Source organism: Salarias fasciatus, chromosome 17, assembly GCF_902148845.1.
Source record: "Salarias fasciatus chromosome 17, fSalaFa1.1, whole genome shotgun sequence".
In the NCBI taxonomy this organism is placed as follows: domain Eukaryota; kingdom Metazoa; phylum Chordata; class Actinopteri; order Blenniiformes; family Blenniidae; genus Salarias; species Salarias fasciatus.
Window position 1 is genome coordinate 16,324,039 of NC_043761.1, and position 26,748 is coordinate 16,350,786.

Consider the following 26,748-nt stretch of genomic DNA (forward strand, 5'->3'; position numbering starts at 1 on the left):
TTCTTCCTGAGTATCTTAAAGGATAAGTTCGGTTTAAACCGCTTTCACATCTTTTATAGAAAGAAGTAGAGCAATATCCTCACCCAGAAGGCTTTTCTGATTCGATAAGTGTTTCAGGAGAAATTTAGATCCAAAGTCGAGCTGCAGACCTCCATATACTGTTAGCCAATGGGGCATGTGTGGCGCCGGCTCCCAAAACGGCTTTAATCGTCCAAAAACTCATTAGTTTCACCAATATTTCCTCCTGGTCCCTCAGCCTCTCCTCCTCCACAGCCCGGGGTCGCAAAATACCTGCTGCTGGTTTTACAGATCTCTGAAGTGAACACGGTGATCAGGAAGTGAACCGAAGAACATTCACCAAGAGACACAGTAGATGGCGCTGTGCACCTAAGTTGTTGGTCGCCACCTGCTCCAAAGAAGAAGAAGAAGATCTCTGAACTGCAAACATCTGCAGCTCGACTTTGGATCTAAATTTCTCCCGAACCACTTATCAGATCAGAAAACCCTTCTGGGTGAGGATATTGTTTCACTTCGTTCTATAAACAACGTGAAAACTGTTTAAACCGAACTGATCCTTTCAGTCTCTGGATATGCAGGGACTGTCTTGACACGTCTCTGTAACATGGCGTGGCGGTCGGGGACGGTGCCTCTGGACTGGCAGACCGGGGTGGTGGTCCCCCTGTTTAAAAAGGGGGACCGGAGGATGTGCTCCAGCTATAGGGGGGTCACACTCCTCAGCCTCCCTGGGAAAGTCTACTCCAGGGTCCTGGAGAGGAGGATTCCACCGATAGCAGAACCTCAGATCCAGGAGGAACAATGCGGTTTTCGTCCTGGTCGTGGAACACTGGACCAGCTCAAGACCCTCCACAGGGGCTCGAGGGCTCATGGGAGTTCGCCCGACCAGTCCACATGTGTTTTGTGCATTTGGAGAAGGCGTTTGACTGCATCCCTTCTTATCTTGCTTTGGAAGTCCGGGGCCCCTTGTTAAGGGCCGTCTGGTCTCTGTAGGACCGAAGTAGGAGTCTGGTCCACATTGCCGGCAGTAAGTCGGACCTGTTCCCAGTGCATGTTGGACTCCGGCAGGGCTGCCCGTTGTCACCGGTTCTGTTCAGAATCTTTATGGACAGAATTTCTAGGTGCAGGCAGGAGCCGGAGGGGGTCCTGTTTGGGGACCAGGGGCCGGAGGGGGTCCGGTTTGGGGACCAGAGGACTACATCTTTGCTTTTTGAAGATGATGTTGTCCTGTTGGCTTCATCGAACCCAGACCATCATGCACTGGGGCGGTTTGCAGCCGAGTGTGAAGCGACAGGGATGAGGATCAGCACCTCCAAATCCGAGGCCATGGTCCTGGACCGAAAGAAGGTGGTCTGTCCTCTCCAGGTCGGTGGAGAGACTCAGTACTATCCAGACTAAACACCTCATGGGCTTTGTGCTGTTGTCATGTTGTAGTCAAGAGATCGCTGAGTGCAGGCCTTGACTTATTCTCACCTCTCGTTGATCAGAATCTGCTCAGGCGTGACAGTTCAGACTCATCAGTACTGATACTGCAGACCGACCGATAAAGGAGGGAGAACAGTCCATGCTGGAGCCGAGTGTTCTCAGTAGAACCAACAGCAGCAGATGGCAGAAGCCTCGTTAAAGAAGAGATTAAGCGACAGAGGTGTTCCGGCTGGAGCTGGCCCGGGACGGGACCAGGCTGACCTTTAGTCACTGTTCATGTTCTGCTTGTGGACTCGGTTACCTTGTCACCTTGTGGTGGGCTAGACTGAAAAAAAAAGAAAAAACAGAAGCCTTGACAGAGACACGAATCCCTCCACAACCCCCGAGACCAGACTTCATTTGGAGACAAGACTACTTTATTTGATCTAGAACATTACTGAGTTAATTTACAACCACACAGTTTCTACCTTTATTTAGAGTCTGATGATTTCCCTCCAGCAGGGGCCACGCCGCGCAGCTGGAGGGGGCCGGGTGGGGCCGGGTGGACCTGGGTGGAGCCGGGTGGAGCCGGGTGGAGCCGGGTGGACCTGGGTGGACCTGGGTGGAGCCGGGTGGAGCCGGGTGGACCTGGGTGGAGCCAGGTGGAGCCGGGTGGAGCCGGGTGGACCTGGGTGGACCTGGGTGGACCTGGGTGGAGCCGGGTGGAGCTGGGTGGAGCCAGGTGGAGCTGGGTGGAGCCGGGTGGAGCCGGGTGGAGCCGGGTGGATGGAAGCGGACCTGAAAGGTTGGTTCTGGCACGACTGGTCCTGAAACTCGTCCGTAGTTTAAGGAGTCCAGGTCCTTCCTGTGAGAACTTGTCAGGCCTGGATGATGGCTGGAGAGCCAGGTCCAGAGAGGCAGTGTCCTCCATGAAAAAACACCCCGGGACTCCAAACCCACCAGGCCTCGCCGGGCCCAGAGCCCACCTCAGGGAGGAGCCAGCAGAATGTCTCAGAACCGTCTGGACACACAAGCTGAGAACATGTCCAACCGACAGAGAACACATCCGTCAGGAGGCTCTGCTGCTCCGGATCCCACTCCACAGGAACCTTCAGGTCCAGGTCCAGGTCCAGGACCAGGACCAGGCCCAAGCCCAGGACCAGGTCCAGGCCCAGGCATAGGACCAGGTCCAAGTCCAGGTCCAGGTCCAGGTAAAAGTACAGGTTCTGGTAAACTTCCAGGTACAGGTCCAGCTTCAGGTACAGTACAAGGTCCAGGTCCAGGTCCAGGTATAGGACCAAGTCCAGGTCCAAGGTATGGGTCTAACAGCTTTGACTTGAGCTAGTTTGAAAATGAAATGGTCTGTGACAGTACCGGGGTCCATGTTGTAACAGCCTCAACTGGTTTAAGTTCCATAACTGAACCAGCAGTCAGTCCAGATCCTCCAGCAGTCAGTCCAGATCCTCCAGCAGTCAGTCCAGATCCTCCAGCAGTCAGTCCAGGTTCTACAGGGTCCCAGGGTCAGAGCCCACAGATCAGTCACTGCACATCAACCCAACATGAGATGAAAGAAACTCAGATGGACCCAAACTGAGAGAGATCCAGCAGGGCTCACGGAGTGGGATCTACTTTTCTCCTGGAGCCTGCTGGGGGACCCTGGTCCTGCTAGAACCCAGTCCTGATGTCTCCCGGAGTCCTCACTGGGTTCCGATGCAGTGTCCTCACAGTCCTCAACTCAGACCAAATCCCTTCAACCACTCCAGCTCAGAACAGATCCTCCTCACTTCCTGCAGGGACAGGAAGAGTCCCGAAGGAAAGGGTCCTGGAGCTCCAAGGATCCCGGAGGTCCAGAGGATCCCGGAGGTCCAGAGGATCCCGGAGGTCCAGAGGATCCCGGAGGTCCAGAGGATCCCGGAGGTCCAGAGGAGCAATGATACCATCTGCTTTGGGTTTTCAGTTTTCTCTGAAGAGCTGAACTGAAGCAGTGCGACCCCTGGTGGTCAAACCAGTAACTGCGCATCTTTCCACTGAACAGTTTCAGATAAAACAGTTTAATCTGTGCTTCAGAGCCTGGACCCTCTGGACCCCCAGCTGGACCCTCTGGACCCTCTGGACCCTCTGCTGGACCCTCTGGACCCCCAGCTGGACCCTCTGGACCCTCTGCTGGACCCTTTGGACCCTCTGCTGGACCCTCTGGACCCTCTGTGGACTGAGTCCAGTCCCAGGCTGACCAAGCTGGTGGTCACCGGAGACAGAGGACACTGCATGGCTCCGAGCTGCTGACGGGCTTCACACACACACACACACACACACACACACACACACACACACACACACACACACACACACACAATGACCAGAACAAATGAAATAAAAATAAACAAAAACATGAAGGCTGAAGGAGAAGGGGGTTCAGGTTGAGAGAAGAGGACTGCATGTATAAAACACAGAATGGCGAACAGGTCGGGGGCGGAGCCACGTGTCCCTGCTCAGGAGTGGAACCGGCTGACATGACGGTTCCTCCGTCACGTCTCAACATCTGGAGCCGAGCTGCTGCAGCTGGAACATCAGTCCTCCTCCCCAAAGCCCCCCACACTCCAGCTGTCCAGCAGAGGTTCCTCAGAGAGGTTCCCTCAGCTCTCTGCAGCTCTCTGCAGCTCTCTGCAGCGCCACCTTCAGGAGGGAGGAGTTCCTCCGTCCACCAGTCCAACGCTGCGTCTCCTCCACAGCCACTGAACATGGACTGTTTGACAGTACTTCTTTTGGTCTGTCAGTTTTTTTTCTTGAATTTTCAAGACAGCAGATCATCAAGACACTCATTTCAGACACACACACACACACACACACACACACACACAGACACACACACACACACACACACACGCGCGCGCACACACACATTAGAAAACAGCAGATGAGCGGGTGGGGGGGTGGAGGACGGGGCGGAGTCTTCAGCAGACGGTGCCGTTCTCCTGTCGGGACTTGGGGCAGGTGGAGCGGGGGAGGGGCTGCACGGAGGGGGCCAGGGTGCAGAAGAAGCCGGCGATGAGGGTGAGGCCCAGACCGCCCCAGGCGCAGAACATGGACCAGCCGTAGCCGTGGCCGATGTCGTCCGGCAGGCCGTACAGGTAGCGCGGGAAGCGGGACAGCTCGAAGTTGATCCCGGCCACGCAGGTGCAGAGCGAGATGATGCAGAAGGTTCCTGGAAGAGACCAGACCGGATCAGCTGGGGGGCCACACCGCAGCACCAGATCCAGATCTGTCCTGATTCGCACAGTTCAACGACAGGCTGAAAACACTGCAGTGTAAAGGCGAAGCGTGTGAACTGACGGGGAACGTGTCCACAGTGTCCACAGCGTCACGTCTCAGAGTCCAGCTGGACCGAGGCTCGCTGCCGGCTCCGGAATGAGTCCAGCTCCATTTACAAGAAAACAGAGACGCTGTTCTTTGGCTGGCTGTGTCCCTGTCCTCACCCTGTCTGTCCTCACCCTGTCTGTCCTAATGTTTCTGTGTCCAATTCCTGTGTCTGCCCTCGTCCTGCTCTGTGATTGGTCCCCTGCAGACTGGCGCCGCCTGCTTCCTGCTCTGTGATTGGTCCCCTGCAGACTGGCGCCGCCTGCTTCCTGCTTCCTGCTCTTTTATTTCAGCTCCATAATTGAGGTTTTAATTGCCTGTTCATGGTGCAGCTGCAGGCGCAGCACTAATCCAGCTCATCATGATGGAGCCAGCAGCTGCCTCTGCAGCACCGCGCCAGCCTAAGTAGGACACTGTGTGTGTGTGTGTGTGTGTGTGTGTGTGTGTGTGTGTGTGTGTGTGTGTGTGTGTGTGTGTGTGTGTGTGTGTGTGTGTGTGTGTGTACGTGTGTGTGTGTGTGTACGTGTGTGTGTGTGTGTGTGTGTGTGTGTGAGAGAGAGAGAGCCAGAGAGGGGGGATGTGTCCACTGGAAAGCTTCAGTTTTACTCATAAGTCAACATTTAGTGAGCTTTTCACTGACGGTGATATTTTGATGGAGACATGTCAGAGACATGTCAGAGACACGGCAGAGACACGGCAGAGACATGTTGGAGACACGTTGGAGACACGTTGGAGACAGCATGTTTCAGCTCTGTCCCTGCTTCAACACAGCTGAAAGCACTGCCAGGCTGTTCTCTGGGTTTTGCTCGGTGCTTGCTGAGGACAGAACCGGTGGACTCAGTGTGCTGGAGCAGGGAGAGACCAGGAACCAGCTGGACAGGGGCTCTGCAGGACCTGGACTGGGAGCCCCTGAGTTAAAGGAAAGTGGGAGACCTGGAGCAGATCTGTGAGTCTGCTCAGTGAGTCTGCTTGGGTGAATGAATGAATGAATGAATGAATACGTGGAGACACACCGTGACGCAGAAGCCTCCTGAAAGCCGCCGTCTACATATGTGTATTACAGCTGAAAGCGTCCCAGGGTCTGTGGTACTGAGGGATCGAACAGGGCGCCCTGGCAGGGCGACACTCACCTCCCATGAGGAAGAGCAGTCCGGCCACGTACTGCATGAGGCCTCGATCCCAGCAGCAGCCCAGAACGCCGATGACCCAGCCGAACAGGATGATGGCCACCGCCATGCCCATGAAGCCAGCCGTCATCCTCCGCAGGTCTGAGGAGTGAGAGGGGGGAGAGAGGGGTGAGAGGGGGTGAGAGAGGGGTGAGAGAGGGGTGAGAGGAGTGAGAGAGGGGTGAGAGAGGAGAGAGAGGGTGAGAGAGGGGTGAGAGAGGGTGAGAGAGGGGTGAGAGGAGTGAGAGAGGGGTGAGAGGAGTGAGAGAGGGGGTGAGAGAGGAGAGAGAGGGGTGAGAGGAGTAAGAGAGGAGTGAGAGAGGGGTGAGAGGGGGTGAGAGGAGTGAGAGAGGGGTGAGAGAGGGGTGAGAGGAGTGAGAGAGGGGTGAGAGAGGAGAGAGGTGAGAGGGGTGAGAGAGGGTGAGAGGAGTGAGAGAGGGGTGAGAGGAGTGAGAGAGGGGTGAGAGAGGAGAGAGAGGGGTGAGAGGAGTAAGAGAGGAGTGATAGAGGAGAGAGAAGGGTGAGAGGGGTGAGAGGAGTGAGAGAGGGCAAGAGAGGAGAGGGGGGTGAGAGAGGAGAGAGAGGGGTGAGAGAGGAGTGAGAGAGGAGAGAGGGGTGAGAGGGGGTGAGAGAGGGGTGAGAGAGGGGTGAGAGGAGTGAGAGAGGGGTGAGAGAGGAGAGAGAGGGGTGAGAGGAGTGAGAGAGAGGAGTAAGAGAGGAGTGAGAGGGGGTGAGAGGGGTTGAGAGGAGTGAGAGAGGGGTGAGAGGAGTGAGAGAGGGGTGAGAGGGGGTGAGAGGGGTGAGAGAGGGTGAGAGAGGGGTGAGAGGAGTGAGAGAGGGGTGAGAGAGGAGAGAGAGAGGGGTGAGAGAAGTAAGAGAGGAGTGAGAGAGGGGTGAGAGGGGGTGAGAGGAGTGAGAGAGGGGTGCGAGGAGTGAGAGAGGGGTGAGAGAGGGGTGAGAGGAGTAAGAGAGGGTGAGAGGAGTGAGAGAGGGGTGAGAGAGGGGTGAGAGAGGAGTAAGAGAGGGTGAGAGGAGTGAGAGAGGGGTGAGAGGAGTGAGAGAGGGGTGAGAGGGGGTGAGGAGAGGGTGAGAGGAGTGAGAGAGGGGTGAGAGGGGGTGAGAGAGGGGTGAGAGGAGTGAGAGAGGGGTGAGAGAGGAGAGAGAGGGGTGAGAGGAGTGAGAGAGGGGTGAGAGGAGTGAGAGAGGGGTGAGAGAGGAGAGAGAGGGGTGAGAGGAGTAAGAGAGAAGTGAGAGAGGGGTGAGAGGGGGTGAGAGGAGTGAGAGAGGGGTGAGAGGAGTGAGAGAGGGGTGAGAGGGGGGAGAGAGGGGTGAGAGAGGGTGAGAGGAGTGAGAGAGGGGTGAGAGGGGGTGAGAGAGGGGTGAGAGGAGTGAGAGAGGGGTGAGAGGAGTGAGAGAGGAGAGAGAGGGGTGAGAGGAGTAAGAGAGGAGTGAGAGAGGGGTGAGAGGGGGTGAGAGGAGTGAGAGAGGGGTGAGAGGAGTGAGAGAGGGGTGAGAGAAGGGTGAGAGGAGTGAGAGAGGGGTGAGAGGGGGTGAGAGAGGGGTGAGAGGAGTGAGAGAGGGGTGAGAGAGGAGAGAGAGGGGTGAGAGGAGTAAGAGAGGAGTGAGAGGGGGTGAGAGGAGTGAGAGGGGGTGAGAGAGGGTGAGAGGGGTGAGAGGGGGTGAGAGAGGGGTGAGAGGAGTGAGAGAGGGTGAGAGAGGAGAGAGAGGGGTGAGAGGAGTGATAGAGGAGAGAGAAGGGTGAGAGGGGTGAGAGGAGTGAGAGAGGGGCAAGAGAGGAGAGGGGGTGAGAGAGGAGAGAGAGGGGTGAGAGAGGAGTGAGAGGAGAGAGAAGGGTGAGAGGGGTGAGAGGAATGAGAGGAGTGAGAGAGGGGCAAGAGAGGAGAGAGGGGTGAGAGGAGTGAGAGAGGGGCAAGAGAGGAGTGAGAGAGAAGGGTGAGAGGAGTGAGAGAGGGGCAAGAGAGGAGAGAGAGGGGTGAGAGGAGTGAGAGAGGGGTGAGAGGAGTGAGAGAGGAGAAAGAAGGGTGAGAGGGGTGAGAGGGGTGAGAGAGGGGCAGGAGAGGAGAGAGGGGTGAGAGAGGAGTGAGAAAGGAGTGAGAGAGGGGTGAGAGGAGTGAGAGAGAAGGGTGAGAGGAGTGAGAGAGGGGGCAAGAGAGGAGAGAGAGGGGTGAGAGGAATGAGAGAGAAGGGTGAGAGGAGTGAGAGAGGGGTGAGAGAGGGGTGAGAGGAGTGAGAGAGGGGTGAGAGAGGGGTGAGAGGGGTGAGAGAGGGGTGAGAGGAGTGAGAGAGATGAGTGAGAGAGAGAGGAGTGAGGGGCGAGAGAAGAGGGAGGGAGAGAAGAGTGAGAGGAGTGAGAGAGAGAGTGAGAGAGGATGGAGAGGAGTGAGTGAGGGGTGAGAGGAGTGAGAGTGACAGAAGAGTGAGAGAGGGTGAGAGATGAGTGAGACAGGGGTGAGAGAAGCCTGAAACAAGAGTGAGAGGGTGAGGGGAGTGAGAGAGGAGTGAAAAAGGGGTGATGGGAGTTAGAGAGGAGTAAAAAAGGAGTGAGAGAAGAGTGAGAGTGGTGAGATAAGAGTGAGAGAGGAGTGAGGAGAGTGAGAGGTCATGTTTCACCACGGTTCAGCAGGTCCAGGCTCTGATATCATGTCTACTGTCCTTCATCACTGACCACACCCTGACCGCTGACGGGTGGAGGAGACAGCGTCTCAGACCTCCACCCTCAGGACCCAGGTGAATATGTAAATGACCCCACCCAGCAGGAGGCGCCCTTCACAGTAACAGCAGTATCAGAAACAGGAAGCAGTGCAGACGCTTCTGCCATCAGGGAGGATTCACTCTGATGAACTGTTTCAAAACAGGTAAGTAAAGTGAGCTGGCAGCTGGAGTGAAACACTGCAGTGAAGAGTGAGTCTGTCTTCATGGGATCAGGACTGTAGAATGACCCAGGCTGTCATGGCGGTCTGCATTTTCATATACTAACAGTATATTATATAGTATATAGTATAATACTATATAGCTTGTTTTTTAAGCTGATCCTGATTTTCTTGAACTTCATCAAACATCAAACTGGATGCGTCACGGTGCATCAGGAGGAGGAGGAGGGACGCTCATGTGGTCTGGACCCGCTGAGGAGAACCCTGTTCAGGTCGCGGGTTCTCCTGGAGAGCGACGAGCAGAATCCAGCGTCCTGGAAACTCGCTGCTCGGTGTTTGGCCTCAGCAGTCAGGAAGCAGAGAGTCAAGACAGACAGGAGGTGAACACGAGGCGGTCCTGGACCAGACTCTGCTCTCCGCCCCGCCCAGCCTTTCAGACTGGTTTAACCAGCGTCCGCCTCACTCTGCCCTGCGTCTGACCTTTGACCTCCCTGCAGCTCCACTGACTCTCCAGATGTGGAGGCCAGCTGTCCAGAGTGTCCCTGAGGCTGCAGCTCCTCCACCTGTCCTCGCCTGGACACCTTTCTGACACGGTGTTGGAGACAGGAAGCAGTGTGGGACGTCCAACTCTGATGACAGGAGCCATTCGAATAAAGAAAACCTGACTGAGGTCCACAGAGCCCAGTCTGGTTGCTGTTTCAGATCCCCAAACCGACGACAGACAGCCTTGTCCAGCTGCTTCTGTCTCTGTGTAGACAGCTTTCCTGGCTTCTCTGTAGTCTTCTGATGAGGAGGAGGAGGAGGAGGAGGAGGAGGAGGAGGAGGAGGAGGAGGGGGGGGGGGTGGTGGTGGTGGAGGATGGTTTGGGGAGGATGGACTGTTGGTTTGAGTGTTTCTGCTGAGGCTCAGCCGTGCAGAGAACACAGTGTGTGCAGCAGTGTGAGCGCCCTGCAGGTTCTGAGGTTGATCATCGACAGCACACGGCCAACCGGAGGCCGGGACGGGGCCAGCAGCTGTCAATCACCTGTCCCCGGGAGGCGAGGCAGGAGGAAGACATGGTGACAGGACCGCTGTCAGTCCCATCAGCTGTCCATCACTGAGTCCAGCAGCCGAGTCAAAGAGGAGGGAGCACAGCGCTGCAGCTGCTCCACATCCAGGATGCATGGTGCTAGCGTCGTGTTAGCACCATGTTAGCATGGTGTTAGCATGCCATGAGCTCCTTAAACAGCAGCAGAAAGAAGAGCTCTGCATCATGACTGCCTGCACTGGGAGGAGAAAAGGTGGAGGAAGAGGTCAGAAGCAGGACTTCCATCCAGTGAGGAGATGAACACCAGCTTCAAACTGAAAAGCTGTTTTACATCCTAGAACTGAAGCTGCGCCAGCAGAGACTGAAGCCTCAAGCCTGCAGTTTCTGCCGCCGTCGGCACTGTTCCACTGAGATAAAGACTGGACATGTCAGAGATCACCGTCTGTGCGGCTACACTGTCGGCAGAGCGTTTTTCAGGAAGCTGTCTGGGGGAGAACTCCAGAACGGCCAGCCGGTAAATCAGGCGGCGTCCCTTCGTCCTACAGCTTTATGACGGCGGAGCAGATGATGCAACGCTGCAGAACAAAGTGCAGTCGTCACCTCGCAGCGGGAGAACCTGCAGCGCCGCCAGCATCATCCACTGACTGGAGATCAGCTGAGCCACGCCGCCAGCAGAACCACGTGATGGAGCCATCAGGACCGGCCCAGGAGATCCTGGTCGTCACGTCACGCTACGTCACGCCTCCTCACGTCATGCCACGCCAAGCAACGTCACGTCAGTTCAACGCCTCCTCACGTCATGCCACGCCAAGCAACGTCACGTCAATTCAACGCCTCCTCACGTCATGCCACGCCAAGCAACGTCACGTCAATTCACGCCACAACACGCCACATCACCTCACATCACGCCACATCATGCCAGGTCATGTCACACCATGTCCCTCCACGGCCACAACACGCCATGTCAAGTCATGTCACGCCACGTCACGTCATGTCACGCCACGTCACGTCATGTCACGCCACGTCACACCACGCCACGTCACGCCACATCAAGTCACGTCAAGTCACGCCACGCCATGCCACGTAACGCCAAAAGTAAAAGCTGAAATCGGCAGATAAAGACTGTAATGTCCCTGAGGAACATTCCTCTAGAATCACGCGACGTCAGGAGCTAGCGGCCATATTGGATTCCATCACTTGACCCATGTTTGTGATCACTGGGACTGAAGTCAGTGTGGAGAATGAGGAGGTTCCTGGTGTGGAGCTGTTCGGTGTGCAGCGCCCCCCGCTGGCCGGGTCCTGAGGCAGGGAGGGACGGGGCACCGTGAAATGTGCTGTGGCAGCTGCTGCAGGCGGCTCAGAACCGTCCCTTCCTCCTCCAGTCAGGATGAAGGACGGCGGCGCTCCTCTGTTCTGTGGCAGAACCAACCGGATTAACAGGCAGGAGGAACATATAGAGCCGACCAACCACGAGGAACGGCAGGACGGTTCTGTCTCAACAGAAAGACAGGACCGCAGGCCGGTTCTGTCTCAACAGAAAGACTGGACCGTAGGACAGTTCTGTCTCAACAGAAAGACAGGACCGCAGGACGGTTCTGTCTCAACAGAAAGACAGGACCGTAGGACGGTTCTGTCTCAACAGAAAGACAGGACCGCAGGACGGTTCTGTCTCAACAGAAAGACAGGACCGCAGGACGGTTCTGTCTCAACAGAAAGACAGGACCGCAGGACGGTTCTGTCTCAACAGAAAGACAGGACCGCAGGACGGTTCTGTCTCAACAGAAAGACAGGACCGCAGGACGGTTCTGTCTCAACAGAAAGACAGGACCGTAGGACGGTTCTGTCTCAACAGAAAGACAGGACCGCAGGCCGGTTCTGTCTCAACAGAAAGACAGGACCGCAGGACGGTTCTGTCTCAACAGAAAGACAGGACCGCAGGACGGTTCTGTCTCAACAGAAAGACAGGACCGCAGGACGGTTCTGTCTCAACAGAAAGACAGGACCGCAGGACGGTTCTGTCTCAACAGAAAGACAGGACCGCAGGCCGGTTCTGTCTCAACAGAAAGACAGGACCGTAGGACGGTTCTGTCTCAACAGAAAGACAGGACCGCAGGCCGGTTCTGTCTCAACAGAAAGACAGGACCGCAGGCCGGTTCTGTCTCAACAGAAAGACTGGACCGTAGGACGGTTCTGTCTCAACAGAAAGACAGGACCGCAGGACGGTTCTGTCTCAACAGAAAGACAGGACCGTAGGACGGTTCTGTCTCAACAGAAAGACAGGACCGCAGGCCGGTTCTGTCTCAACAGAAAGACAGGACCGCAGGCCGGTTCTGTCTCAACAGAAAGACTGGACCGCAGGCCGGTTCTGTCTCAACAGAAAGACAGGACCACAGGACGGTTCTGTCTCAACAGAAAGACAGGACCACAGCTTAAAGCTGACAGAATGGAGGAGCTCTTTAAAGAAAGGCAAACCGTTGAAGAGACGTCTTCCTGCTGTCAGAGCTCAGGTTTTCCCCACACTCAGGTTCTGGAACTCTGTTCAGCTCACCGCCTCCAGATAGAGGCCGTGGCGCTCACACTGGGTGGAGGCCAGGTTTACCCACAATGCAAAGCGAAGGCTGGACATCCCGGCTATAGCGAATCGAACAGAGTGTGAGTGTGTGGTCCAGGTGAGGAGACCTGCGGCAGCGGTGTGGTGGGGCAGTGGGAGCGGTGCGGTGGGGCAGTGGGAGCGGTGTGGTGGGGCAGTGGGAGCGGTGCGGTGGGAGCGGTGCGGTGGGGCAGTGGGAGCGGTGCGGTGGGGCAGTGGGAGCGGTGCGGTGGGGCAGTGGGAGCGGTGCGGTGGGAGCGGTGCGGTGGGGCAGTGGGAGCGGTGCGGTGGGAGCGGTGCGGTGGGAGCAGTGGGAGCGGTGCGGTGGGGCAGTGGGAGCGGTGCGGTGGGAGCGGTGCGGTGGGGCAGTGGGAGCGGTGCGGTGGGAGCGGTGCGGTGGGGCAGTGGGAGCGGTGCGGTGGGAGCGGTGCGGTGGGAGCAGTGGGAGCGGTGCGGTGGGAGCGGTGCGGTGGGGCAGTGGGAGCGGTGCGGTGGGGCAGTGGGAGCGGTGCAGTGGGAGCGGTGCGGTGGGGCAGTGGGAGCGGTGCGGTGGGAGCGGTGCGGTGGGGCAGTGGGAGCGGTGCGGTGGGAGCGGTGCGGTGGGAGCAGTGGGAGCGGTGCGGTGGGAGCGGTGCGGTGGGAGCAGTGGGAGCGGTGCGGTGGGAGCGGTGCGGTGGGAGCAGTGGGAGCGGTGCGGTGGGGCAGTGGGAGCGGTGCGGTGGGAGCGGTGCGGTGGGAGCAGTGGGAGCGGTGCGGTGGGGCAGTGGGCAGTGGGAGCGATGCGGTGGGAGCGGTGCGGTGGGGCAGTGGGAGCGGTGCGGTGGGAGCGGTGGAACTTGTTCTGCAGGCTCTGACGTGGACCATCAGTCAGAGGCGTCCTTGGCTGCAGCTGCAGGCAGCAGAGGACGAGGCTGTGGGACACTGGCCTGGATTCATGAGAGCTGAACATGCTGAATGGAGCCACGACAGGAGACAGTCTGTCTCTGTGTGGACCTGCTGGAACAGGGCCGTCTGTCTCTGTGTGGACCTGCAGGAACAGGGCCGTCTGTCTCTGTGTGGACCTGCAGGAACAGGGCCGTCTGTCTCTGTGTGGACCTGCAGGAACAGGGCCGTCTGTCTCTGTGTGGACCTGCAGGAACAGGGCCGTCTGTCTCTGTGTGGACCTGCAGGAACAGGGCCGTCTGTCTCTGTGTGGACCTGCAGGAACAGGGCCGTCTGTCTCTGTGTGGACCTGCGGGAACAGGGCCGTCTGTCTCTGTGTGGACCTGCGGGAACAGGGCCGTCTGTCTCTATGTGGACCTGCGGGAACAGGGCCGTCTGTCTCTATGTGGACCTGCGGGAACAGGGCCGTCTGTCTCTGTGTGGACCTGCGGGAACAGGGCCGTCTGTCTCTGTGTGGACCTGCGGGTCTCTGTAGGCTGGTGCTCTCAGCCGGGGTGATGATGTGCCCTCATGTCCGGGCAGGAAGGTCAGGGGGTCAGAAGACCTGAGGACGTTTGGACAGATGCCTGATATACTGATTCATTTAAATAAAGTCCCGCTTCCTGGTCAGAGCGGACCCTGTAGTGAGGAAGCAGAACTTTACCTTCCAGCTCCTGAGAGAAGCCGGCTGATACTGAGGTTGACAGGCTGCGTCACCGACGGTCCACTCAGCGCTGGCCCTCGGATGAGCCTACTGGAAGGTCAGCAGGTGGCACAACGGGCCAGTTAGCGGGCAGCTGCTACACTCCCCAGATCTGTTACACTGCAGCGCACCGCGGGTCCAGGGTGTCCAGGTCCAAACAGGCTGGACGATGGGGACACGCATCACGTCCTCATGGTGGACTGATCAGTCTCAGACAGCAGGACATGAGGAGGAGCCATTAGAGACCACATGAGAACCTGAAGAGCCGCATGGCCGCCACGTCCAATCAAACATGAGGGTCCACAGTGGAACCAGCAGTGGAGTGATGGAGGGAACAGCAGTGATGGAGGGAACAGCAGTGATGGAGGGAACAGCAGTGGAGTGATGGAGGGAACAGCAGTGGAGTGATGGAGGGAACAGCAGTGATAGAGGGAACAGCAGTGGAGTGATGGAGGGAACAGCAGCGAAGTGGAGTGATGGAGGGAACAGCAGTGGAGTGATGGAGGGAACAGCAATGGAGTGATGGAGGGAACAGCAGCGAAGTGGAGTGATGGAGGGAACAGCAGTGGAGTGATGGAGGGAACAGCAATGGAGTGATGGAGGGAACAGCAGTGATGGAGGGAACAGCAATGGAGTGATAGAGGGAACAGCAGTGGAGTGATAGAGGGAACAGCAATGATGGAGGGAACAGCAGTGGAGTGATAGAGGGAACAGCAGTGGAGTGATAGAGGGAACAGCAGTGGAGTGATGGAGGGAACAGCAGTGGAGTGATAGAGGGAACAGCAGTGATGGAGGGAACAGCAGTGGAGTGATAGAGGGAACAGCATTGATGGAGGGAACAGCAGTGGAGTGATAGAGGGAACAGCAGTGATAGAGGGAACAGCAGTGGAGTGATGGAGGGAACAGCAGTGGATTGATGGAGGGAACAGCAGCGAAGTGGAGTGATGGAGGGAACAGCAGTGGAGTGATGGAGGGAACAGCAATGGAGTGATGGAGGGAACAGCAGTGATGGAGGGAACAGCAATGGAGTGATAGAGGGAACAGCAGTGGAGTGATAGAGGGAACAGCAATGATGGAGGGAACAGCAGTGGAGTGATAGAGGGAACAGCAGTGGAGTGATAGAGGGAACAGCAGTGGAGTGATAGAGGGAACAGCAGTGATGGAGGGAACAGCAGTGGAGTGATAGAGGGAACAGCAGTGGAGTGATGGAGGGAACAGCAATGGAGTGATAGAGGGAACAGCAGTAGATTGATGGAGGGAACAGCAGTGGAGTGATGGAGGGAACAGCAGTGGAGTGATGGAGGGAACAGCAGTGATGGAGGGAACAGCAGTGGAGTGATAGAGGGAACAGCAGTGGAGCGATGGAGGGAACAGCAGTGGAGTGATGGAGGGAACAGCAGTGATGGAGGGAACAGCAGTGGAGTGATAGAGGGAACAGCAGTGGAGCGATGGAGGGAACAGCAGTGGAGTGATGGAGCCTGTGCTCACTGCCTCGCTCGCTGTGGAGCGGGTGGAGCAGGAAGGTGGAGCAGACTCACGGAGGGCGTGCCACTCGTCCTGCCGTATGGTCTTGGTGATGTTGTAGGACAGGTTTTTGGGTATCGTCGCCGAGGAATAGTGATACTTGATGTAGGAGCATCTTGAGATGGTTTCTGCAGAAAAACAGAGAACAGACATGACATGAAGTCCAGACGACATCGAGCAGATGAAGAGCGCCGTGAGCTGGTGAGGACATGACCAGCATCCAAACTACACCACAAACTACAGCACTCCATCAAACTACAGCAATCCATGAAGCACACATCAGTGAACCCCCATCAGTCTATCAGACTTCACCCGTCTGTGATGGGAGGAGAGCCTTCACACTCCACCCGCAGCTCTGACACCAGAGTCGGTGAATGAGAACATCAGAGGAGAGCAGGGTGGAGGCTCCACCCTAAACACCGTCACAAAGCTAGAAACCCTCCTGCTGGTCATCCAGGGGAAGACGCTGAACGGATGGATGGATGGATGGATGGATGGATGGATGGATGGTAATGGGTGGATGATAGATGGATGGATGGATGGATGATTGGTGGGTGGATGATGGACAGACAGACAGACAGACAGACAGATAGATGATCAGATTGGTCCTTCAGCCATGGCTCCTCCACTCTTTGTGATGGGTGGTGTTCAGTTCACAGCGTTCAGATGTTGGTAAAATTTAACTGAAGCTGACACACACTGAAGCTGAGTCACAGTGAACTACCAGCTGACGGAGTCACAGTGAACTACCAGCTGACGGAGTCACAGTGAACTACCAGCTGACGGAGTCACAGTGAACTACCAGCTGACGGAGTCACAGTGAACTACCAGCTAACGGAGTCACAGTGAACTACCAGCTGACGGAGTCACAGTGAACTACCAGCTGACGGAGTCACAGTGAACTACCAGTTCACTGCAGAGCAGCATCGTAATGAGCCACTGTGTGGACCTTCCTCAGACCAGGAATCCAGAACACCTCCTGCTCAGACCTGCTTCCCCTCTGCAGTGGATCTCGTTTCATTTCATTTATTACTTTATTTGAATGGGACAATGCATATTAATGAACAGACATCAGTGCTGTAAATATGCCGGATTTAGCTCAAGGCTAATTTCCATCCATAGTCCCATGGAGTGAAAACAAACCACCAGGACAAGAACATACAGGAGACATGACAAAATACACACAATACAATATACTAAAACATACAAGACCTAAAGTGATTATATTTTACATAAAATGAAACACATTCAACTTTCCCTCCTCCTTCCACACCACACTCACTCACTCACACGTTCATCTGTCCTTCATCAGGATCAGTGTACAGTGTGCACTCAGTCACACCCGCCCTTCCAAATGGTGAAGAACCCTGAAACTCACGTCACCTGGATCCTTCCACCACACCATCCTGACGGAGGCTGTGGTGGAGTGGATGGAGCAGTTGACTGAAGTCCTGCTCACAGGAAAATCCTGGACAAAAGACCCCTGAGGGTCCCTGCCAGTCCTTCTTAGAGAGGAAGTTGCAGCTGACTGAAGTCCGGCTCAGACATCGTCCTGAGGTGTTCATAAATACAAGGGCCCTCATTTATCAAATGGTCGTACGACGGTATATGGGCGCACACCCGTCGTACGTCCATATGAAAGACGGGTTCGGCATTTATCAATATGATCGTGATCGTTTGGAAAGATGAAATCTCACGACAGGTAGAAAGTTTCAGTCAGGGCGGATTTGCGGTGCAGAGCAGAAAAACCTGGCAGAGCGTGAACATTTTTTTTTAAAGCACATCTCAAACATGCCATAAAGCACAAGCAGCACACATGCAGTACAGATTTAAAAAAAAAGAATAAAAAATAAAATAACGCCCTTACAGAATTTAAACTTAAAGAAATTCTTCCTCTTGGGATTAATAAAGGATTTTTAACGTTCATCAACTCCGCTGGTCCATCCTGCCACAGAGAGGAGCAGTTTCAACAGTGCGAAAAGACGAACAGCTGCTGCGGAGCAGCTTCAGACGCTCAGATCCAGCAGGGGAAACGCTGCTGTTCCTGTTCATCCCCGAAAAGGTGTGTGACTTTATTTAGGCAGTTTTACACAATATTGCACTGGCCGATAGAGTTACTTTTGATGCACCGGCGCCACAAGAGGATGTGGGAACCAGCAGAGCCTCCACTGGGTCTGGAGTCTGGACGGAGGAGACAGGACCTGAAGAACCGCTACTGAAATGTAAATAAACTCTAAAGTTTAGCAAATGATGTATTTAATCAGTGATCGATGCCAGTAACCTAGAAAATAACATGAACTAAAGGGAGATTAAATCCAGAAAGAGGACGTTTAGTCAAACATTTTATTAAGACTTCTATAAATTGTCCTTCATTGAAGCAGATCCGGCAGCAGGTGGCACACGCCGCCCTTGTGGACTGAGTCCCGGGTCCTGCTCGGTCCTGCTCGGTCCTGCTCGGCCCCGGGTCCAGTGCTGGGTGTGTGTCTCGGTGGGACCGTCCCCGCTGTGGGGAGGAGACCGGGCCGCGGTGCCACTGCTGTCTGACTCTGAGACATAATTAAACAAAACAATAAAACTCTGAGCTGTTTAACATGAATCAGCCTCATTATCTGTAATATCAGGGTTAAATTAACGGACTATAATCTGTTCAGACCTCAGCCGGTGTCCGTTCGTCCAGGCGACGCTGCTCACCGCTGCTGTGAGCTTCCTCCAGACAGCGTTTTCTCCTTTCAGTTTTTATTCTTCCAAAGAGCTCCTCCTGATTCACCTCCACCTCAGACCTGACAGGATCCATTTCCAGCTCCCAAAAGTTTCTTTTTTCTCCAAAATCGCTGCTTTTCCGTGTTTGACCTCAGTGGGCGGGGCTTCAGAACTATGAGCATTTCAGGGCGTAACGTGTTAATGATGATCAAATTCAGCCGCCGCATTTATCAACACCCGATCACTCAAACGCTGAGATCGGCGAGGTACGGAAGTTTCTGTAACGCCACGCAGCCCCGTCGTACGAAGAGCTCACCGCTCGGATAGGCACCGTTTGGAAAACCGTTTGATAAATGAGGGCCATGGTGAGCAAAAGAAAAGAGCCAGGACCTCCTGTTTGACCTCCTCCTCCTGGACCTCCTCCTGGGCCTCCTGTTGGGCCTCCTCCTGGACCTCCTGTTGGACCTCCTCCTCCTGGGCCTCCTCCTGGGCCTCCTCCTGGACCTCCTCCTGGACCTCCTCCTGGGCCTCCTCCTGGGCCTCCTGTTGGACCTCCTCCTGGACCTCCTCCTGGACCTCCTCCTGGACCTCCTCCTGGGCCTCCTCCTGGGCCTCCTCCTGGACCTCCTCCTGGACCTCCTCCTGGACCTCCTCCTGGGCCTCCTCCTGGGCCTCCTCCTGGGCCTCCTCCTGGACCTCCTCCTGGGCCTCCTCCTGGGCCTCCTCCTGGGCTTCCTGTTGGACCTCCTCCTGGACCTCCTCCTGGACCTCCTCCTGGACCTCCTCCTGGACCTCCTCCTGGGCCTCCTCCTGGACCTCCTGTTGGACCTCCTCCTGGGCCTCCTGCTGGACCTCCTGCTGGACCTCCTGGGACTGTGTAGGAGACGTGGTTGAGGGACAGATGGACTGTGGAGCTGGAGGTGGTTCTGAAGGCCTTCTCAGTGGAACCCTCCTCCTCCACTGCGGCGACTCGGCGATGTGAAAACCTCCCAGATTTACGGGCGCCGAGGCGGACCAGTCAGCAGGAAGCTGGTGATGGACGGGGGAGTCCTTCAGCTGGAGGACGGCCTGTCTTCTCTCGTCTCACTGAATTTATCCTCAGCAGCAGAGCAGCAGAACTCAGGAGTGACAGGACGACAGCGCCACAGCGCCTGCTCACTAAGAGAGAGTCTCTTTCTGGTCTCTGGAGCCCAGCAGTGCTGATGGAAACCCTCCACACACACACACACACACACACACACACACACACACACACACACTGCAGTGGCGTGAGCGTGCTCGTCCTGGACCAGGAGCCAGCAGCTCCTCAATGCTGGATGACGTCCCGGTTGTCCGTCCACTCAGGTCTCATGGGTGAAGGCTGTGGACACACTGCAGACCAGGTGTCCGTCACCGCGGACGACGCACAACGCTCTAAAATAAGTCACCACAACAGCCGACTGCTGAGCGGTTGCCAGGCAACGCCGTTTCCTCAGAAAGAGAGTCTGACAGCTGAAACTGGCCTGACACGACCAGCGGCGGAGGACAGTAGTCCTCTAGTGGCGGAGGACAGTAGTCCTCCAGCGGGACGACAGTAGTCCTCCAGCGGCGGAGGACAGTAGTCCTCCAGCGGGACGACAGTAGTCCTCCAGCGGCGGAGAACAGCAGTCCTCCAGCGGCGGAGGACAGTAGTCCTCCAGCGGTGGAGGACAGTAGTCCTCCAGCGGGACGACAGCAGTCCTCCAGCGGGACGACAGCAGTCCTCCAGCGGCGGAGGACAGTAGTCCTCCAGCGGGACGACAGCAGTCCTCCAGCGGGACGACAGCAGTCCTCCAGTGACTCTCAGCCACACACTGTAAAATTTTGGGTGTGAATTCACAGTAAATTACTGGATAAGTTTTGCATGACTTTCACAGCATGATTACAGCAGGATACTGTGAAATGTCCTCACAACAATTTACTGTGATTTCACATCTGTGACGTTACAATGCACTGTTGCTAAAGCACAACTGTTCACTGTAACTTCACAGTTTCAGTGACAAAGTAATACTGTGATGTTACAGGACACTACTGGGGAATTCCAACCCTCTGCTGTACGTCATTACAACAGGGCCCTGTGCTTTTACAGTGTGTGCTGTGAAAGCAACGCACAAGTCGACAGTAATCCAAACCAAACTACAGTAAACCAAACTAAACCAAACTAAACCAAACCAAACTAAACTAAACTAAACTAAACTAAACTAAATTAAATTAAACTAAACCAAACCAAATTACACTAAACAAAATTAAACTAAACCAAACTAAATTAAACTAAACTAAACTATACTAACTAAATACTAGTTTAAACAGTTAAGTATCCACAAAGCTGCCCCAGGAGCTAGAATGCTGTGGGAAGTACGGTGCACTGAGCCCTGTCCTCTAATGTCTGAATGTTATTCCCTTTAGTCCGTTCATTGCTTTTCCCCTGCTGTCCCCCCCTTCGAGGGGGAGTCTTCTCCAGTTTCAGTTGCTGACTCCACTATTACGAAGGCCTATGAACAAGCTCCGTCCGGACCGGGAGGACACCCCTGTCGGTCCTGCCCGTGGACTGGCTTCGGTTCTACTTCTGGGATCCGTGGTTCTTGTGCTGGACCGTCCAACGAACTGTCCTCAACATTGTCCTAGGCTTTACTTCTTATTGTCTCATGCTAGCTGTTGCCAAAGCTGTCCGTCCCTGGGAGAGGGATCCCTCCATACTGTGGTTCTCCCCAAGATTTCTTCTTTTCCCACTGGGTTTTTGGAGTTTTTTCTTGCCGGATGTGAGGGTCGAAGGCGGTGGTTGCTTCGTTCTGTCTCGTTACTGTAAATATTGACATATTACCATTATGCTTATTCACTGTTTTTACTTTTACCGACAAATGTAACATCTTGAAGCCCTCTGAGGCAACTGTTGTTGTGATACTGGGCTATACAAAAATAAATTGATTGAAAAAATTGATTAATTTACTGTGAAAGTAATGCAGATGAAGCATCCATTTACTGTAAATATATAATCATTGTTCAATTAAAATCAACCCCCCCCCGACAGCCACCACACCCTGAAATGTGAGCCCAAACCTGCGATTCAATTATCCAGCTGTCAGAGTAACATAAACTCACAATATTTTTTTCATCTAATTTACTTTAATATGTAAGAAAAGCAACATCCACAAAATGCCACAGCAGGAATACACATTACAATCATGGTACAATTTAAATCAACCCCCCCACCACCACCATTCTGAGGTAAAGTCACTGTCAGCCCAATGACATTTATTTACAAATAGAGGTTGTTCAATATAACTCCCAAGAAATTCAAAAAAATTAAACCTCCTGGTCATAAACTTTCCACAGCTGTGTCACAATAACAGCAACAGACATGTTCCTCTTTTTTGTGCGTACTACCCAGCTGTGTCATAATAACAGTACAGCAATGTGAATGAGGCCTGGAAAGGTAAGAGAGGAAGAGAGAGAGTGATGAAGGGATGAGGCGCTCCTCTCAGCCTCAAACATTCTAAACATTCAACGCAACAGCGTTGTGCAAAAATCTTATAATGCAAAGTTGTCTTTAAAAAAAAAGCACAAAAAATACTCAAAACTGAGCCTGACAACTGCTGTGGCAAAAAAAAACAACAACAAAAAAAAAAAACTAGGATGCCCACTTAAAGTCCATTAGTTTCCTCAAAAGGGAGCCCACATGACGGTTCATTGTTGTCTACTTCCTGGTCCTGGAGCCTCTTTCAGGATTGATGCCTGAGAAGCTCCTGTTAATGAGCAAAGACAGTGTCAGTTTAAACAGGCTTATGTACTGCAGTCAACATTTATCAAAGTGTTCAGCTGAGCCTTTTCCCATGTCACACCCTCATAGAGCTATCATCCAAACTTGCTGGATCTTCCTCTCACCATAAAATTATTTTTCACTCTTAGCCTGACAGTCAACGGTTGGCCTCGTCCTCTGATGACCGAGAAAGAAAGGAAAAATTACACAAAGGCAACCAACAATACCAATTTAAGTTGGAATGCAGATTATGATCATCAGCATGTTGTAAAAACATGAAATCTGTACATATTTGCTGGTTTGCAATATATATATATATATATTTATAGAGAGAGAGAGAGAGAGCCTACATATATATATATATATATATATATATATATATATATATATATATATATATATATATATATATATATATCGAAGAAAAAGAAAAACTTAATGGACATTTTTTTGACATCTTAATGGTCTATGAAATCACTCTTAACTCTATTTGAGTATGAATTCTTATAAATCCTCAACCCTGTGAAGAACAATATTTTTTTTTTCAGAACAACCTGAGCTTTAAGAATATGCATGCTGTGGCGGTGTCACGTCAATGTAGAGTAATAGATATGACCAAATAGAGAGAGGAAAAAAACAGAAATTAATTTCACGCATATATATCGCAAACACACAGAAAATTATCATGAAGTTAAATGTTACATAGCTTTTCTTTAAGGTCTTGGGGATTAAGAGAAAAATAACCAAGGCTCTAACTATGATATAAAATATATTTACATTATTTGCAGAAATGGCCCACTGTCCTGGTGTGTCTGGCCTGAAAGCGCTCTGTGTTTGCAGTGAGGCAGAGAGCCACAGTACAAGCCTGACCTCTGCATGAGGTTCTGACCATTCTGTGTGTTTTCTGCAGTAAACAGGAGTTACCCTTCATCTCAGGCCCATTTCATGGTCTCAGCTTGCATATGATGCAGAAGTGGTCATTTATGAATTATTTATTAGGATTAAGGGGAGATTTCCTGATAGCAGTGATTCATACACTGCAAACATTAGCTAGCTAGCGTTAGCTAGCCTACATCTGACCACACAGGCAAATGCTAATGTTAGCTTGCTAGTGTAAGCTAGCCTACATCTGACCACACAGGCAAACGCTAACGTTAGCTTGCTAGTGTTAGCTAGTGCAAGCTAGCCTTCATCTGACCACACAGGCAAACACTAACGTTAGCTAGTTAGCATTAGCTATACTGCATCTGACCACACAGGCAAATGCTAACATTGGCTTGCTAGCATTAGCTAGCGTTAACTAGCTAGCATAAGCTAGCCTACATCTGACCACACAGGCAAACGCTAACGTTAGTTTGCTAGCATTAGCTAGCGTAAGATAGCCTTCATCTGACCACACAGGCAAACGCTAACGTTGCTAGTTAGCTAATAGTGCTAAACGTTGCTATTGGTGTTACGAGCAGCCTCTCACTAGGTAGCTACCGTTCGCCGTTCATTACATACAGGAGGACATCAGAGAACTTCTAACAGTTTCGGCCTCCTGCCAACAAAATATAAACTGTGTCATGCAATAAACGTTCATTTGAAAGTAAATGTTAACAGACGTTTTGCAGGCAGCTCACCTTTTCCTTTCAGCCCAGATGACAAAGTGAAAGTGGCGCCTCCTCTGAGCTCCACCCTCTGCTTCCGTCAGTCCTCCGTCCAAAGCCCCGCCCCCACAAACTGGCTCAATGCTCCATGCAGGAAGTGTAAATGCTAACAGTTACATGAGCTATTTGTTCACCTATCAACTTTTTGTGGTGTTTATGGAGCGGTGGTGGCAGCGAACAAGGATGAATGCTCTTTAGATTCAACACACTGGAGCTTTCTTATAACAACTAAGCAACCAGACAAGCACACAAGCGCCCCCTAATGGCGTGCAGGCCGAGGCCACCCCCATGGAACCCCTCTGAGTCCCGGTCTGACAGGACATGAAAATAAAACAACACAAAAGGAACAGAAAAGTGGCAACAGCACACAATAACAACCCACAAACATGACTATAACACAACGAAGCACAAATAAACAAAACAGAACACTTAAAACGGCCCTGAAATGGCCCAAAACAATCCCGCTACCCATGATGCCTAGCGGCCCGGTCCACAGTCACTGGGGCAGCGGCATCATTCTCCAGTTCAGTTAAGTCATGTGACTTACCAAGGAATATTTGAATACAATGTTCACTGTAATATTACTACTGAATGCTGTGAAGGCCTTGCATTGTTTTACTGTGTTGCTGTGATTTTACAGACCTTGTTGTGATATAACAGGGGTTTTAGATTGCAGGATATTACTGTAAAATAACAGTGAGATACTATAAAATCCAAGTCTATTGTAGTTTTTGCAGGTATTCATTAGGATATTACAGGGAAACTTCATTACAACAAGTTAGTGTAAAATAATACTGTTAATTATTGTGAAATGCTGGTAATTTTTTACAGTGCATACAAACATTTACCGGAAAACGTGCTGCAGAACAAAGTGATGCGACTGAGGAACGACGATGAGAACCAGCGTGAGTCAATGGAAACATGTAAAACAAACTGGACAAAGAGACCAGAGTCTCCATGGACCGGCTCAAACCAGGACACAGGCGGGTCTCAGAACTGAGGGTTTTTCTGTCTGACCGTGACTTGTGTCCTGCTGTTTCACTGTCCGGACGTTAAACTGGTCTCCCAGCAGGTTTGGACAGACGCTGGTCAACAGGAAGCAGCGTGTCCAGCATGAGGACGTGTCTCACATCGAGTGCTCGTCAGCACTTTTATCCAGATCAGACTCGTCTGGGCACAAACTGCAGGTGGTGTTCAGCTCTGCTTTGTCGGCCTGTTTCACCTCTTCACTGTCACTCTAAAAGTCCTTTATACCTGCAGCCACAGCTGGACATCGCTCCCTGTTCTTCATTTCATTATAGCGTCTCTGTGCTGCACGTCAGTCCAGAAAATGAAAGACGAGAAAGACCTGACGTCCACTGAGTCCTGCAACACACACACACACACACACACACACACACACACTGACTGTGGTTTGGCTCCAGCTGTGCCTGACGGCTCTGATCAGCAGGGTGAGGCTGTGGACGGTGAACATCTGGAGGGACAGAGCAGTCCTGCCGCTCTGCGTCTGCAGCTTCACTTGGTTTTATTGGGTGTAAAGGGGGAGGCAGACCTGATCTGAGCGCAGGAAGCAGCTGCAGCGGCCTGGAAATCTTCTTATCTGCATGTGTGTGTGTCTGTGTGTGTGTGTACTCGTTTTTCTATCTTTGTGTGGACCAAATGTCCCCACAAGGATAGAAAAACCTGCATGATGTGCCTTGTGGGACCTTTTTCTGGTCCTAATGAGGGGAAACAGTGTTTTTTTGACCATGTTGTTGTTACTGAAAAAGTCAAAGGTCACAAACATTTCTTTAGGGTCAGGCTGTGTTGTGGTCTGGGTTAGGGTCAGGGTTAGGGGTTAGACATGAATGGGAGTCAATGGAAGGTCCCCACAAGGATAGAAATACGAACCTGTGTGTGTGTGTGTGTGTGTGTGTGTGTGTGTGTGTGTGTGTGTGTGTGTGTGTGTGTGGCTTCATGTCGTGGACTGTATCCTGACTGAAACACACTGCTACCTTCACGCTGCCGTCTGATGCAGAGCAGCAGGAATCCCGTCTCTCAGTCTTTCAAGGCATTTTAAAGCTCACGCAGCTTTTCAGAATAAAAGAACAGATTGAATCCTCCTCTCCTGCCAGGCCACGGAGCACAGTCGCATGTCAATTCCAAGATGTTTGTGTTCAAAGTTTTTAAAGGGAATGAGAGTGAAACTCCAGCTCAGGTGACAGCAGAGGAGAGACGTGACGTCCGGCCAAAACACCTGCTGTGTTTTGGCCCATGAGGACACTACGACTGCAATGGATGCTGGGAGAAGGGCAGAAGACGTCATGAGGGGATGGAGAGGGCGGACGGTCAGCACAGAAACCCTTCAGCTTTCAGCTGATGCTCTGAATGTGGACAGACTCTTTTCCTCTGCCGGCTCTCCACCACTTTCATCTGCAGACTTCAGTGAAGTGTTGTTCTAGTTTTTCCTGTGATTCAATACAGTTTAACTTTATTACAACTACAAAATCAGTTCAATAACGCTGGATAAGGCAGCAGATATCTAATAACTTGGAGAAGCGAGTGGATCGTGATTTTCAATCACCTGTTAATAAAATGGACAAAGTCCTAAAACAGGAAGCTCATTTCAGAGACTTCTTCATGTACGCAGGACATGAAAACATATTTGAGTAGATTCTTTGCAAGTAGCTTGATGTCACTGAACACCAGTCAGGTCTACCAGGCTAATGCTAATGCTAACAGCTGGCGGGCGATCAATGGTGAGAGAGCTCCAGAACCTCACAGAGCACCAAGCAAGGCATGTTCCCCACCAGAGCTCATCCACACCACCACGTCCCCCGACCCCAGAACCACTGCCCGGACCAGTGTCAGCGGCAACCGGACCAGTGTCAGCAGCAACCGGACCAGTGTGAGCAGCAACCGGACCAGTGTCAGCAGCAACCGGACCGGTGTGAGCAGCAACCGGACCAGTGTCAGCAGCAACCGGACCAGTGTCAGCAGCAACCGGACCAGTGTCAGCGGCAACCGGACCAGTGTCAGCGGCAACCGGA

At 53.1% G+C, this 26,748-nt stretch overlaps 1 protein-coding gene across 2 annotated transcripts in view; it reads right to left on the minus strand.

Moving 5' to 3' along the window:
• Window positions 1-4,284: 4,284 nt before the first annotated feature.
• The window catches only part of tmem178bb (transmembrane protein 178Bb), a 38,719-nt gene continuing 16,255 nt past the window's right edge, over window positions 4,285-26,748 (minus strand). For both annotated transcript variants that reach the window (XM_030113941.1, XM_030113940.1), the window contains 3 exons: window positions 15,610-15,723; window positions 5,904-6,041; window positions 4,285-4,621 (listed from right to left, as the gene is read on the minus strand). In XM_030113941.1, coding sequence (XP_029969801.1) covers window positions 4,371-4,621; window positions 5,904-6,041; window positions 15,610-15,723 — 503 coding nt within the window. In that variant the 3' untranslated portion in view covers window positions 4,285-4,370. The remainder of the gene's footprint in view (window positions 4,622-5,903; window positions 6,042-15,609; window positions 15,724-26,748) is intronic.